At 33.0% G+C, this 17,379-nt stretch overlaps 2 protein-coding genes and 1 pseudogene across 2 annotated transcripts; all 3 read left to right on the top strand.

Annotated features, from left to right (window-relative positions):
* Window positions 1-8,488: 8,488 nt before the first annotated feature.
* LOC108807128 (F-box protein DOR-like) lies at window positions 8,489-10,021 on the top strand (annotated as a pseudogene).
* A 1,562-nt stretch (window positions 10,022-11,583) lies between these two features.
* LOC108812653 (elongation factor 1-alpha 1) lies at window positions 11,584-13,655 on the top strand. Its single transcript, XM_018584978.2, has 3 exons — window positions 11,584-11,743; window positions 11,946-12,419; window positions 12,502-13,655. The coding sequence occupies exons 2-3, from the start codon at window positions 11,958-11,960 to the stop codon at window positions 13,387-13,389; spliced, it is 1,350 nt and encodes a 449-aa protein (XP_018440480.1). The 5' UTR covers window positions 11,584-11,743; window positions 11,946-11,957; the 3' UTR covers window positions 13,390-13,655.
* A 752-nt stretch (window positions 13,656-14,407) lies between these two features.
* Window positions 14,408-17,319, top strand: LOC108806489 (probable disease resistance protein At5g63020). Its single transcript, XM_018578630.2, has one exon. It carries the CDS (start codon window positions 14,557-14,559, stop codon window positions 17,131-17,133), a length of 2,577 nt encoding a protein of 858 aa, XP_018434132.2. The 5' UTR covers window positions 14,408-14,556; the 3' UTR covers window positions 17,134-17,319.
* Window positions 17,320-17,379: the final 60 nt, after the last annotated feature.

Here is a 17,379-nt window from a genome sequence, read left to right as displayed (position 1 = left end):
CTCCAGTCGCTGAGTCTTTTTCTTCTTGTAAAATACTTAAACCTTCACGTGTTACTCTCGAGAGAACAATATATAGCTTGCCATGACTGAAAACTGATTTAAGCAAATATAAAGTAACTAATTTAAGCTTTGTCCTTGACTTTTGTCATTGTATAGCATACTCCTATTGGAAATTGTCTTTTCTTAAGTATAAATGGATGGTCTAAGACTATTAGATATAAAATGATTCTTCGGAGTGAGACTCTTTTACCAAATATGTGTACCTCTGACTATTTTACCTTTGATAGCTCTTTATGTCATATGAGTAAGAGAGACATTTATAAGGATGTGATTGAGAGCGAGATAAGTGGCCTCTTCATATAAAAATATTTGGAAATAATAAAAATGTAAAAACTATACATTTTTCAGATATTTGTTTAATGTAGTATTTCCATTTCCTATATTGTATATTTACTTAAAATGTAAAACTATATATTTTCAGATAGATGTTTAATATAGTATTTCAATTTCTTATATTGTATATTTACTTATTATTTATTTATTCTTATATTGTATATTTATTTATTCTAATTTTCTTACTTTTATATCAAATGGTTATATTGCGATAGATGTTTAATATAATATTCCTATTTCTTATATTGTATATTCACTTATTATTTATTTTACTATATATTTTTCAGATAGATGTTTAATGTAATTTTCCTATTTTTATTTTGTATATATACTTATTATTTTTCTCTTTCTTGTATTATGTATTTACTTACCTAATATTATGATAGATGTTTAATGTAATATTTCTATTTCTTATATTATATATTTACTTATTATTTATTTTACTATACATTTTCATATAGATGTTTAATTTAGTTTTTAATTTTTTTATTGTATATTTACTTATTGTTTATTTTTCTTACTTCGTATATTTACTTATTCTAATTTTTTGCTTTTATATCAAATGATAATATTACAATCGATCTTTAATGTAATATTTCTTATATAGTATATTTACTTATTATTTATTTGTTCTTATATTGTATATTTATTTATTCTAATATTATGATAGATAATATTTCTATTTTTATATTCTATATTTACTTATTATTTGTTTTTTCTATATTGTATATTTACTTATAAAGTATTTAAAATAATAAAAATGTAAAAGTATACATTTTCAGATAGATGTTCAATATTGTTTTTTCATTTCTTATATTGAATATATACTAATTATTTATTTTATTATAATTTTTTCAGTTCAATGTTCAATGTAGTACTTCTATTTTTATATTGTATATTTACTTATTATTTATTTTATTATAAAATTTCAGATAGATGTTTAATGTAATTTTTCTATTTTTCTATTGTATATTTACTTATTATTTATTTTTCCTTATATCTTATATTTACTTTTTATTTATTTTTAATTTTTAATAATAATGCAACGTGGCATCTTTCCAGAGAAGTTTTTACTTATTAATATTATTTTTACATATTATTTATTATATACATATTATTTATTATTTTCGAAATTATATATATGGTAATCTTGCATATGTTTAATGTAGTATTTCCATTTCTAATGTTGTATATTTACATATTATTTATTATTTCAAAATAATATATATGGTAATCTTACATATGTTTAATTTTTCATTTCTAATGTTGTATATTTACATATTATTTATTATTTTAAAAATTACATATCATGGTAATCTGACATATGTTTAATTTAGTATTTCCATTTATAATTTTGTGTATTTACATATTATTTATTATTTTCGAAATATTAAAATTTAAAACTATACATTATATCAATATTTCGAAAAATGTAAAACTAAACATAATAAGGTAATAATATTAGTTATGCCACGTGGCTTCTTTTCGAAGAGGGTCTCTAAAACGATGTGGACGCTCTCTGGAGCTGCAAAAGGTACCTTTTATTAGTAGGGATTAGTTTAGATCTATAAAAAATCGGCCTTTTATCGGCTAATCCATCAGTTCACATTACAGCGTATAGTGTTGTTAGACTATCTACAATGGAAAAATTGATTCAACATCCTGCTTTACAACTTTCAACATGACGCATCTCAAATTATAATTTTATTTAAAAAAATTATGCCAATACAATTTTGTGAAATTGGTTTGTTTAATCATAGGTTTATTAACTCACACGATGAGACATCTATTGATAATATGTAAATAAGTGTGTCTTTTTTGTATTCCAATTCAACATATAGAGTTTAGTATCTAAATACATGTTAACAAAACAATACATTGAAAATATTTAGCAAAAGACAAGGAAAAAGTTTGAAAATTTAAGTAAATCATGATAAAAATAGTAACCACGAATTTACCTTCAAGTTGTGAATTCATTAACTGGAATTCAATAAAAAAATGTTTAAGATTACATCGTTCGATAATAAGATATTGATAAAAATTGAATTGTTTCTTGCAAAACACAGAACCAAGATACTGTTCTGACAGATTCAATAGCAATCTACTTCCAGTCCACAGATAAGTACGTGTTAATGGCCTTTAACGAGAAGTGTACGCGGTGTTAATGCCGTGTTAATGGCCTTTTCAAAATTTTATAGCGTACACGGTGAAGGAAGTAGGTTATTAATGTAGGTTCTTATTGGTGTTTACGTAAATCAAACGGCATTAGTGTACTGTTTTATTTTTCTTTTGTGAAACGGCATACGTGCTTCTATTTTTCAAAAAAAAATAAAAAAAATTTAGAAATATAAAATTTATGATGAAAAGAAACAGTCTTACACATTTTTTAACAATCACTTAAATTTCAATTAATTTTAACATGAATAGATACATCTTTATGAAAAGACACTTCCTTATACATTTTAAAATTTTCTACAAACCAATGAAATGTTTAAGATAAAAAGACATATCCTTTCAGATGTTAAATGTATAAACAGTTTTTTTTCTTCAAAAGACACATCCTTTGACATTTTTTGGATTCTTATAAAAACTTGCACCAAGACATGTTACTGAACCTGAAAATATAACTGCAAAACCATCTATTGATTTTTTTAAAAATATATAATATTATAAAATAATAAAATTACTCAACAACCAAATTACTCAAACATTTGAGATAGTTTTAATATTCATAAAAATGTAAATAGAGTAGATATGAAAACCAAAGAAAATAACTCATATAAATTATGCAATTTATAAAATGAATATGCATATATGTAGATATTTCAATCTCAATTTTAATAAAAAAAACCTGACATTAACCTATTTCAATCTCAATTTCAATCATAAACAATTTTAATATGCAATTTATGGCCTTTAATTAAAAACTAAAAACATAAACCGGATCTCAATCTCATATCCACATTAACCTAACCAAATCAAGTGTCAATAACCAAAAACATAAACCTGATCCTAATTTCATCTCCACATTGACGGAAACGAATCGTGCCCATAAATTAATTTTATATTTGTATCACGTCAAATTTTTCTATTATTTTACAAATCAAATTAAAAATCAGAAATAGAATCATGTTTTTAAATTTTGTTCTAATTTAGTTTCTAACATTATGTCATTTCGATTATTTTTAACAAATAAATATTTAACTAATAGTTGTATCCTTAATATAAATCTAATTTTGCTTTTCAAATTTGTTTTCACTTTTATACACAGTCACACACAAAAAAGTAAAATAATATTATCATAAACTAAGCTTGCCATCAATTGTCTTTGTCATAGAAACCTAACCTCTGTCGATGACTTGAATATATATAATGTTTTTGTGTATATATATAAATATATTTGTTTATGATTTGCGTACCTTACTATTGGGGATGCTATTGAAGATTTCTTTGTAGACAATATTTTTTACTCGAGTTGCTGAGTCTTTTTCTTCTTGTAAAATATTTAAACCTTCACGTGATGTTACTCTCAAAAGAGCAATATATAGCTGGCCATGACTGAAAACTGGTTTAGGAAAATATATAGTAACTAATTTAAGCTTTGTCCTTGACTTTTGTCATTGTATAGCATACTCTTATTGGAAACTGTCTTTTCTTAAGTATAAATGGATGGTCTGAGACTATTAGATATAAAATGATTCTTCGGAGTGAGACTCTTTTACCAAATATGTGTACCTCTGACTATTTTACCATCGATAGCTCTTTCTGTCATATGAGTAAGAGAGACATTTATAACGATGTGATTGAGAGCGAGATAAGCGGCCTTTTCACATAAAAATATTTGGAAATAATAAAAATGTAAAAACTATACATTTTTCAGATATTTGTTTAATGTAGTATTTCCATTTCCTATATTGCATATTTACTTAAAATGTAAAACTATATATTTTCAGATAGATGTTTAATATAGTATTTCAATTTCTTATATTGTATATTTACTTATTATTTATTTATTCTTATATTGTATATTTATTTATTCTAATTTTCTTACTTTTATATCAAATGGTTATATTGCGATAGATGTTTAATATAATATTCCTATTTCTTATATTGTATATTCACTTATTATTTATTTTACTATATATTTTTCAGATAGATGTTTAATGTAATTTTCCTATTCTTATATTGTATATATACTTATTATTTTTCTCTTTCTTGTATTGTGTATTTACTTACCTAATATTATGATAGATATTTAATGTAATATTTATATTTCTTATATTATATATTTACTTATTATTTATTTTACTATATATTTTCATATATATGTTTAATTTAGTTTTAAAAATTTTTTATTGTATATTTACTTATTGTTTATTTTTCTTACTTCGTATATTTACTTATTCTAATTTTTTGCTTTTGTATCAAATGATAATATTACAATAGATCTTTAATGTAATATTTCTTATATAGTATATTTACTTATTATTTATTTGTTCTTATATTGTATATTTATTTATTCTAATATTACGATAGATAATATTTCTATTTTTTATATTGTATATTTACTTTGTTTTATCTATATTGTATATTTACTTATAAAAATATTTAAAATAATAAAAATGTAAAAGTATACATTTTCAGATAGATGTTCAATGTAGTCTTTTTCATTTCTTATATTGAATATATACTAATTATTTATTTTATTATAAATTTTTCAGTTCAATGTTCAATGTAATATTTCTATTTTTTATATTGTATATTTACTTATTATTTATTTTATCATAAAATTTTCAGATAGATTTTTAATGTAATTTTTCTATTTTTCTATTGTATATTTACTTATTATTTATTTTTCCTTATATCTTATATTTACTTTTTATTTATTTTTCATTTTAATAATAATGCAACGTGGCATCTTTCCAGAGAAGTTTTACTTATTAATATTATTTTTACATATTATTTATTATATACATATTATTTATTATTTTCGAAATTATATATATGGTAATCTTGCATATGTTTAATGTAGTATTTCCATTTCTAGTGTTGTATATTTACATATTATTTATTATTTCAAAATTATATATATCATAGTAATCTTACATATGTTTAATGTAGTATTTCCATTTATAATTTTGTATATTTACATATTATTTATTATTTTCGATATTATATATATATGGTAATCTTACATATGTTTAATTTTTCATTTCTGTTTAATTTAGTATTTCCATTTCTAGTGTTGTATATTTACAAATTATTTATTATTTCAAAATTATATATATCATAGTAATCTTACATATGTTTAATGTAGTATTTCCATTTATAATTTTGTATATTTATATATTATTTATTATTTTCGATATTATATATATATATGGTAATCTTACATATGTTTAATTTTTCATTTCTAATGTTGTATATTTACATATTATTTATTATTTTAAAAATTACATATCATGGTAATCTGACATATGTTTAATTTAGTATTTCCATTTATACTTTTGTGTATTTACATATTATTTATTATTTTCGAAATTCTATTTATCAGTAATATTAAAATGTAAAACTATACATTATATCAATATTTCAAAAAATGTAAAACTAAACGTAATAAGGTGATAATATTACTTATGCTACGTGGCTTCTTTTCGAAGAGGGTCTCTAAAACGATGTGGACGCTCTGTAGAGCTTCAAAAGGTACCTTTTATTAATAGGGATTTAATTATTATTCATTTTTTTTTTTTGAACGTCTGGATCGATTATTATCGATTAATTATGCTATTACAATGATGAGAATATTACAAAGACGATTTTCCAGCCGACAATTCTACCACCATATGAGAATACCCGCCTGACTGCACCACTCTGAGCCGTCCTATGAGATCCATGTTCGATGGTACGCCCTGCACCAAGCTGAAGATCTCCTGTAACATGTTTCTCCATAATCTGCATAATTTGGTATTTTCAGGGGTTTGAATCCCAGACCTCCGGGTGTAGAAGCAATTGAACCCTTAGTCAAACCACTGGACCAAGGGGGCTTCCACTTATTCATTTTCTTTATATTTCATATTTATTTTATTTTTATTTTTTTAATAATGTCAGCTGGCATCTTTTGGGAAATATTACATTTAATTTTTTAGAAATAATAAAAATGTAAACTAAATGTAAAAAATGTAATACTACTATTTCTTATATTGTATATATTTTTATTCTAATTTTCGAATTTATTTATTCAACTTTTAAATATAAAATGGTAATAATACATTATGGACATTTTAATGTAATATTTCTTATATTATATTACATTAAAATATAATATAAGAAATATTATGGACATTTTACTATAATATAATATAATATATTATTATGTACATTTTACTATAATATTATGGATATTTTAATATATTATGTTGTAGGTACACTCATATTATATTATATTATATTATATTATGAGTAATATCTACACTCATAATATAATATATTATATTATAAGTGTAGATATATTAGATTTATTACATTTTTAATATTATAATATTATGAGTAATATTATAATATTACATTTTTAATATTACTGTTAGTGTCCACATCCATTCAACATAATATTAGATTTTATATTCAACTTTTAAATATAAAATGGTAATAATACATTATGAACATTTTAATGTAATATTTCTTATATTATATTACATTAAAATATAATATAAGAAATATTATATATTTATATGATGTGCTATGTGATAGACAAAATGAAGAGCAACACAAAAGGAACTTTTCCGGTAAAAAAATCCGAGCCCACCCTTTGATATTGTTGCTCACATCCATGATCTCATAAAACATGTGTTTGTTGGAGGAAGTGAGATAATACATGGCCTTTGGAATAATTAAGCTTAGCACCATTGCTTTTGCCTCTAAAGTCGATCATGTTTTCCCTAAAAGAGTTGATTTCTAGTAGAAGACCCATGAGAGTTACGCCAAGATGACCACGTAAAATCCATCCACCAGTTTGTTTGAAGCAGCATCATAGTTGCATTTCATCGTACCTTTAGTTTTAGAGGTTGCAGAAAAATACTTGTGCACCCCTTATATTATCCACATTCTAAATCTATCACTAAACAGTTTTGAATGGTAAGGGTCAATGCCTCGATGGTGGAGCCATTTTTTCTGCTGTAGTCTTTTTTGATGGGCCAATGGTGTGATCCCGCTGTTACTGGGAGAATGGTTTTATAGGGCATGTGTTTGATAGGGATATAGACCGTTTCTACATATAAAAATGGTAATATTATTTGGGTTGATATTTGGAAATATCAAAAATGTAAACTATATATTATTTCAGAGATTATGTTAAATTTAACATTACCATTCTTTATATTTTATATTTACCTTTTATATTTTTATTTAGTTTTCCACGTGGCTTATTTCGGGAGAAGTTTTTTCCGCTGATGTGGACGCTCCCAGGAGTTTCAAAAGGTACCTTTTATTAATAGGGATAGGGCTGGGTTGCGGGTCGAACCCGCCCCGCATGACCCGCAACCCGCGAGTTTTAATTTTCTTTTTGCTCAAAAACTCCGACCCGCACAACCCGCATACATATATATTTATATCCGCACCCGCCCCGCTTAGTTCTGCGGGTAACCTGCGGGACCCGCGGGTTATATATTTTTTTAAAAATAATTATTTAACTTATTTTTTTTCTAAAAAAATTATAAATAATATAATTATAATTAAAAATTTATATATTTTTATATATTTCTAAAAATTTTAATTATTATTTTTTACATTTCTCGTATTTTAAAAAATATATATACCTTTTTACAAAAAAAAAAGAATATTTTAAAAAAAAATTTAAAAAAAAAGTTTTTGCGGGTTAGCGGGTACCCGCGATTCAAAATCGACCAACCCGCACCCGCCCCGCACAAAATATTCAAAATCCGCACCCGCACCTGGAAACCGATTTTTGAAAATGGTTCGACCCGCACCCGCCCCGCGACGGGTCAAACGGGGCGGGACCCGCGGACTAAGAGTCAAATTTCCAGGCCTAAATAGGGATTAATAATTTGATAAAATACATTTAATAAAATTAAAGTATGATTCAAATTAAAAAAAATCGCACACCAAAGGTAAAGATAGAAGTTATGAATTACAGCCGGTTAGCGTTTCCCCGAGCTGTCTAGAGTTTGATGAATAAACAAGCTTCTCCCTCCGCCATGAATTCGCGACGGCACAACGTCTTCGATGATCCTCAAACCATCAGTCGCCGCAGCTCACGACTTAGCGCTGACGAATTATTATTGAATATCCCAATCGATCTCGTCATCGAGATATTCTCGAGTTTGCCGCTCAAGTCAATCGCCAGATGTCGTTGCGTATCGAAGCGATGGGCCTCTGTACTCAGCCGTCCTGATTTAAAAGAGCTGTTCTCGACCAAATCTTCAGCTCGACCGCAGCTACTGTTCGCCTGCCGAAAAGAGAACGATGAGAATAATAAGGTGATCTTCTTCTCCTCACCCCAGCCTCAAAATCTTGCTGAGAACTTGTCTCCCATAGCCGTCGATCATCATATGGCGTTTCCCGTCGAGAGCGTCTATGGTATATCTAGTCCTGTCAGTGGCTTTGTTTGTATAAGGGATGATCGGATGTTAAAAGCAAGGAAAACCTCAGAGCTTGTGTCGGTGATATGTGACCTCAGCACCGGACAATGCTTTCCTTTACCCAAAATGAAGACAAGGAAGAGGGCTGCGAACAGAAGCTTTTTAGGGTATGATCCCATAGAGAAACAGCACAAGGTATTGGCAATGATCCAGCAGCAGAATGGAGCTGAGGAGCATCAAGTTCTTACCTTAAGAGGAAGTGATAAAATGACATGGAGATTGATTGAATGTGGCATACCCCATTATTTTCCAGGGTCAACAAGCATATGCATCAATGGGGTCTTGTATTACGCTGCTATGGCTTCTCCTTCCATTGGTGATTATATGTTAGTTTGTTTTGATGTTAAATCTGAGAAGTATAGCTTTGTGAAAGCCGTGAAAAGTGTATCCCCTCCTCGAACTCTGGTAGACTACAAAGGTAAACTGGCTTCACTAATGGCGCACCCGAACCCCTATGTTATTAATGGAACAACTACAAGTTTTGAGATGTGGATTCTAGAAGACCCTCAAAAGCATGATTGTTCCAACCATGTTTTCCAATTACCTCCGAGGTGGAAGTATGTAGTTGCACATGATGTCTTGTTCTTTAGAGGAGTGACAGCTACAAATGAATTGGTTTTGTCCACCGACTCTTCATCCGATCTTCACCATGTGTATTACTACAATTTCGACAAGGAAATACTAACAAGACTTGAAATCCAAGGACTGGGAGCACTTGAGAAGGGTTCTAGAGTTCTCACCTTTATGAACCATGTAGAAGACTTGAAGCTTATGTAATTTTTTTTAGGACTTTATCTTTTCCATTGGTTTTGTGTTGCTTTAACTTTTTTTTTTGCTTATCTAAGTTTTAAATTATGTTTTTGAAGTTCCGCTCCACTGATTTCACTTTCTGTCTTTTTTTTCTTTCTTTTGAACAAGTTGTGTTAATCTGTCTACGAGCCAAAACATAATGAAAAACTCAGATTGGCTGTCTATCTTGTTATTGTGTTGTTTATTGCTATACTAAAGCAGGCTTGAGGATGTCTTGAATTCTGTTACGGATCAGATCTAATGGTCTCGCCTGTTTCTCAAAGATAAGCTGTAGGTTGCGCTAAGACAACACAGCTGTGGACTACACAAATGCTTTCTGAGAGAAAAAAAAAATATATGTTGCAACAAGATCTGCAAAGCCGTCTTTACTTCTCTGAAATCATGAGAAGGTAAAAAAAAAAAAATCATGAGAAGGTTCATTCATTTACTTCCAATAGGTATGTGAGTCGTGATTTGATTTAACCGAGTTATGAATAAAACACTTACCGTCAAAATTTACTTCCTTCAAAGCGGATTGGGTATTAGCTAACTGTCAAAAGATTTGACTTAAAAGTTTTCATCTTTTACCATCAAAATTGAAAACTAAAAACCAAGATACACTGGAATTTTACTTCCAACTTTATGTTCGGTTATACAACTTTCATTAGAGGAACGCTCAATGGACTGTGATATTTCGAAGTGAAGATTTAGTCTTGGTTCAAAAAACTGAGTGAGGAAGGAAGAGTGACCGATATAGTCTACGTGTGGGAGATCGATGGGAAGCAGAGTGACCGATATAGTGCGGGGACGGTATATGCAAAACTGAGTGAGGAAGGAACATCAGTACCTTGGTTCAACACGGTTTGGAACAAGAGTGGAATCCCGAAGCACAACTTCCTCTCCTGGCTGTTTGTGCTTAATCGTTGCCCAACTAGGGACAGAACACTGCGTTGGGGACATCAGGCGAGCCCCCTCTGTCTTCTATGTAACCAGTCAGATGAAAGCAGAGACCACCTGTTTTTTCTCTGTCACTTCTCTTGATGCTTATGGGGATCGTTAGCTAGGCGATGTGGGGTCATACCGGAAAGGGATTGGAATCGAGCTCTCTCTCAGATCCAGTCTACTGGAGCAGGATCGACTAAAGGAAAGCTCCTTCGCCTCTGCTGGCAAGGATGTATCTACTGGACATGGTCAGAAAGAAACGCCAGACTTCACCGCCAAGTCTTCCGCTCTGCAGATGCTGTCTTGCGCTTACTTGATAGACAGATTAAGGACAGAATCCTCTCTCTCCGACAAACTAATCCCTCTGCTTCCTCAAAACTGATGCAGCAGTGGCTCAGTTAACTAGCGGGAACAGCTTCTCCACCTGATCATCGCCTCTATTCTTCCATCGTCATCATCGACTTTTGGTTTCTTCATCAACCTTTCTCTGGGCTTTTTAATCTCATTGATCCTAATTATGTGTTTCCTTTATGACTGGGCTTGGGCTCTAACCAAAAACACTAAGGCTTCTGGGCTTCTAAGGTTTTTTGTTTTTTCTACAATTTTAATATGAAAGCTTAGTTCAAAAAAAAAAGATTTAGTCTTAATGATTTTGATGGTTTGTGTTGTGTATCCTTTTGTATTGTTCTTTTGATAGTTTGCTATTACTGTAAAGTGTAAACTGAACTCGACTTCTGGACCAAACATTCTCAGTTATGTATTATGACCGACCACAACTACAACAAAAAAAAAGAAGTTATCGAAGACAGATCAGGGGCATGAGTGTAATATCGTTATGTTATGATGCTAAAACCCTACCTTCCTTTCCCATCCAGTCATTCACCACTATATATATACACACACACATCTCGATCTCTCTCTTCAACCCAGCCGCTAAGCTATCATCTCTTTGCGAAATCACTTAGGTAAGACATTACTCCACATCTCTTATCTCCTTTCTTACTTCGTTCAAACGGTTTCGATCCTTGCCGTGTGCTGTCTGATTCCCTTCCTGTCAACCTGATGCTTCTTTACATAGAGATCGTTTTAGGTTATCTGAGATTCTGTTATCGGTTTAGATCTGTTGTGAATGTGTTGATCGTTTCTTTTAAATGATTCCATCCGCAGATAAAATCAGCCATGGGTAAAGAGAAGTTCCACATCAACATCGTGGTCATCGGCCACGTCGACTCGGGAAAATCCACGACCACCGGTCACTTGATCTACAAGCTAGGCGGCATCGACAAGCGTGTCATCGAGAGGTTCGAGAAGGAAGCCGCTGAGATGAACAAGAGGTCTTTCAAGTACGCGTGGGTCTTGGACAAGCTCAAGGCCGAGCGTGAGCGTGGTATCACCATCGACATTGCTCTCTGGAAGTTCGAGACCACCAAGTACTACTGCACCGTCATCGACGCTCCCGGTCATCGTGATTTCATCAAGAACATGATCACTGGTACCTCCCAGGCTGATTGTGCTGTTTTGATTATTGATTCCACCACTGGTGGGTTTGAGGCTGGTATCTCTAAGGATGGTCAGACGCGTGAGCATGCTCTTCTTGCTTTCACGCTTGGTGTCAAGCAGATGATTTGCTGCTGTAACAAGGTGAGTGGGACCAGTAAGTACTCTTCTCTCTTTGGTTATTTGTGTTTGCTTCTCTTGATGCTAACGAATTGATTGTTTACAGATGGATGCTACTACTCCTAAGTACTCAAAGGCTAGGTACGATGAGATTATCAAGGAGGTGTCTTCTTACTTGAAGAAGGTTGGTTACAACCCTGACAAGATCCCGTTTGTCCCCATCTCTGGTTTCGAGGGTGACAACATGATTGAGAGGTCCACCAATCTCGACTGGTACAAGGGACCGACTCTCCTCGAGGCTCTTGACCAGATCAACGAGCCCAAGAGGCCATCAGACAAGCCCCTCCGTCTTCCACTCCAGGATGTTTACAAGATCGGTGGTATTGGAACGGTGCCGGTGGGTCGTGTCGAGACTGGTATGCTCAAGCCTGGTATGGTTGTGACTTTCGCTCCTTCGGGGTTGACCACTGAGGTTAAGTCTGTTGAGATGCACCACGAGTCTCTTGTGGAGGCGCTTCCAGGTGACAATGTTGGGTTCAATGTCAAGAACGTTGCTGTAAAGGATCTTAAGCGTGGGTATGTTGCATCCAACTCCAAGGATGATCCTGCTAAAGGTGCTGCTAACTTCACCTCCCAGGTTATCATCATGAACCACCCTGGTCAGATTGGTAACGGTTACGCTCCGGTTCTTGATTGCCACACGTCCCACATTGCTGTCAAGTTCTCTGAGATCTTGACCAAGATTGATAGGCGTTCTGGTAAGGAGATTGAGAAGGAGCCCAAGTTTTTGAAGAATGGTGATGCTGGTATGGTGAAGATGACTCCGACCAAGCCCATGGTTGTTGAGACTTTCTCAGAGTACCCGCCGCTTGGACGTTTCGCTGTTAGGGACATGAGGCAGACTGTTGCAGTCGGTGTCATCAAGAGCGTTGACAAGAAAGACCCAACCGGAGCCAAGGTGACCAAGGCTGCCGTTAAGAAGGGTGCCAAGTAAAGTACCTTGAGCAAATCTCTATCATCCCAAGACAATTTTAGTTCTTTTACATTAGTTTGGTGTTTGGTCGCTTGTTTGCGTTGTTATAGCTTCGTCTCTTGTCCGTCAGAACTATGTTCTCGTAATTGGGTTCTTGATAGGAGGTGGCGGAGCTACGTTGAACTCTAGCATGCTGTTTTTTTTTGTTTTACTTTTGCTATGGGATTATGAACTATTTTGGATGTTATGTTATTATGAATATGGCATGAGGTTGTTGTGTCGTCTAAGTTTTCTTCTGTTTGCGTGTAGCAAATAGTAGTTCACATCTAAATTCAATTCAGTTAGCCTAGTCCAACTGAATACTCATGCTAAATTTCACACAGTAGAGATCATAAGAGTCATTAGAAATCATGCACATTTACTTGGTTCACGAGAGTGAACGAACAGCTTCTCGCTCATTCTTACATCAAGTTAACTGGGACTGAATGCTGTCGCATCCAGGAACAAATAATGTTATATGGATGTATAAATATTATTTGTATCACATGTCACAGTCAAGATTTTGTGGATGTATTATATGACAAGAGTCTAGAAAAAAATGCAGTTACGACATGTTACATAAGATCTGGGGACAAGAAGCGAGTGTTTTTTCATTATTCAAGAAAATGGATCGGTTAGTTAATCCAGTGTTGGGATTTGCTGCATCAACTGAACCAGAGTAATTGGTTTTATATTGAGAATACGATTCGGTTCAGTTACTGGATTTGGATTTTTACTCTGTATCCCTTGACTCATATAAATAGTCACTATGTTTGATTGATTTGTCTAAAAAGGCACTAAAATGCAGAAAATACTGATGTTTTATTATATTTGGTTATTGTATTTGAAAGATTTATGTCGGTATTTAGCAAAAGAAAAAAAGAAGATTTATGTCGGTAGAATACTATTAACCAGTACTATTATGTCGGTAGAATACTATTATGTCGGTAGAATACTATTAAGGCCCATCTTTTTGTCAACGGTCACTCTTTTTTCTTTTGTCAAAGTCGACGGTCAGTTCCGTTTCTTCTGTTCCTGTTCTAGTTCATACTGTCTTTTCTTTTTTTGAGAAAACTAGTTCATACTGTCATAAACCTTACACCTTTCTTAGTTGAGTTTGGATCTACAAAGATTTTTGTGTGTGTCAAGATGGGAGGTTGTGTTTCAATATCAGTGCCGTGTGATCAAACACTCAGCCACGTTGGCCGTTGCTTGACGCAGAAAGCAAGTTACATACGTAAGCTCCAAGAAAACGTGCAAACTCTGCAGACGGCAACTCAGGAGCTCAAGGATCTCAGGGAAGATTTGCTGACAAGAGTTTCTTTAGAGGAAGAGAAAGGTCAACGACGTCTTGCAACTGTTCAGAGATGGCTTTCAAATGTCGAGACAATCGAATCTCAAGTCGATGAATTGCTTGCATCAGGTACAACAACCGAGGTTTCCAGGAGTTTCAGATCGAGGTTTGATTACGGTAAGAAGGTGTTCAAGCAAATCAAAGAAGTCAACAGTCTCAAGTCTAGAGCAGATTTTAAAGTCATGGCCGAGAGAGTTCCTAGATCTAAAGTCGAAGAGAGGCTTATCTACCCTGTTGTTGGTATGAAAGCAATGACCGAGAAGGTACGTAGCAGGCTAATGGAAGATGGAGTTGGAACGTTAGGTCTTTACGGAATGGGAGGTGTCGGTAAAACCACACTCCTGTCTCAAATCAATAACACTTTTGTCAACACAGGAAATGATTTTGATGTTGTCATTTGGGTTGTGGTGTCTAAAGATCAAAAGATAGAGAGCGTTCAAGAAACGATTTCGAGGAGACTTGGTCTTTTCAGTGAGGAGTGGAAACACATAAAGGAAGAAGAGAAAGCGTCAGAGATCAAGAAGATGCTAAAGGGTAAGAGATATATGTTGTTATTGGATGACATATGGAGTAAAGTAGACATTCAAAGGATAGGATTCCCCACACCTACAAGAATGAACCGGTGTAAAGTAGTGTTCACTACTCGGTCTAAGGAAGTGTGCTCAGAGATGAGGGTTGATGTTGAGATGGAAGTCAAGTGCTTGGCGTCGGATGAAGCATGGGAGTTGTTCCGGATGAGAGTTGGAGATCTAACCTTAGAGAGTCATCAGAACATTCCTCAAGTTGCAAGAATGATAGCTGAAAAGTGTTATGGTTTGCCACTGGCACTCAATGTTATTGGGGAGACCATGTCATCTAGAAAGACAATACAAGAATGGTCTCACGCTCAGGATGTCTTGACTTCGTTTGCTGCTGACTTCTCGTGTATGCAAGACAAGATTCTTCCAATCTTGAAGTTTAGCTACGATAATCTAAAAGATGAGATGTTTAGAAAGTGTTTGCAATACTGCGCTTTGTTCCCGGAAGACTATGAGATTGAGAAGGAAGAGCTGGTGGAGTATTGGATATGCGAGGGAACTACAGATGGGAGCAAAGACAGAGACAAAGCTAAGAACCATGGTTATGAGGTCATAGGTACTCTTGTTCGTGCTTGCTTATGGATGGAGTATGAGCATGCAGAGTTTCTCAAGATGCATGATATGGTTCGTGAGATGGCGCTATGGATAACAGCTGATCTTGGTAAGAAGAAAGAGAGCTTCATTGTGAGAACCGGTTCCGGATTGAGCCACGTCCCAGTGGTGGAAGATTGGAGCGTTGTGCGGAAGATGTCATTAATGGGAAATGAAATTGAGAAGATTGATGCATGTCCATATTATGGGACAAAGAAACTCGGAACACTCTTCCTCCAAAACAACAAGCTGGTGAGTATCTCAGAGCGGTTCTTTCAGTGGATGACAGAGCTTAAGGTTTTGGATCTATCTTCCAACGAAAGTCTCACCGAGTTGCCTGCAGACATTTCGAAGTTGGTTGCCTTGCAGTATCTTAACTTATCAAGTACAGGGATCGAGGTTTTGCCATTTGGTATAAAGTCTTTGACAAAACTTATACATCTGAACTTAGAGTTCACACACAACCTTAAGAGTGTTGTTGGAATATCGAATCTATTGAGTCTGCAGGTACTGATGCTATTTGAGTCCAATATTTCTCTGAATGATGGCTTAGTGGAGGAGGAGCTGAAGTCCTTGGAACATTTGAAACTTCTGACTCTAACTCTGAAGGATGCCTTTGTGATGGAGCGGCTCCTAAACATCCACAGTTTAGTGAACTTTGCGCGCCATTTATCTCTCGATAAATGTATACCAAATGCTGTCAGAATATCATTAGTGGCAGGGTCAAGTGCTGCTCCATCTTGCCACGACGAACTGCAGCACATGACAAGTCCAAATACTATGTACTTCCGGAGCCTCACACGTGTAGACATCGTGAACTGCGAAGGTCTAAGGGATTTGACATGGCTGATGTATGCTCCTAGCCTGACTAATCTGCATGTGGAAATGTCATTTCAAACGGAAGAGATAATAAGTAGAGAGAAAGTGATGAAGATTGGTGGAGAGAAGTTTACTACGCCTTTTCTAAAACTAGAATCACTCTCACTTGTGTTTTTGTATGCAATGAAGAGTATCTACTGGAGTCCTTTACCCTTTCCTGCTTTAAAATATCTAAAGATACACAGATGTCCAGATCTCAGGAAGCTTCCACTCGATTCTGCAAGCGCCAAGGGGCGTGATCTTGTCCTATATGCTTATAAAGAGTGGTTGAGAGATGTTGAATGGGAGGATGAAGCTACTAAAAACCGGTTTTGTCCAACCTGAAAACTGTTACCTGCATTTACATTTCCTTGTACTTCACAATGTCTTATGTTTGTGTCACTAGGAGTTTATACATTTAGTTTAAAAATCGACATTTTGATATTTTTGTTATTCTTTGGTGTTATTTGTTATCAAACATATTTTATGACATTGCATTGTTTTAATTATTATCATCTTTTTAAGTTGTAACTTTTGTTTGTGGAAACATCATCATCCTAACATTCACATAGATATGATCAATTAATCTTA

Source organism: Raphanus sativus, chromosome 6 (assembly GCF_000801105.2).
Source record: "Raphanus sativus cultivar WK10039 chromosome 6, ASM80110v3, whole genome shotgun sequence".
Lineage (NCBI taxonomy): Eukaryota > Viridiplantae > Streptophyta > Magnoliopsida > Brassicales > Brassicaceae > Raphanus > Raphanus sativus.
This window is presented reverse-complemented; position numbering and strand designations above follow the sequence as displayed.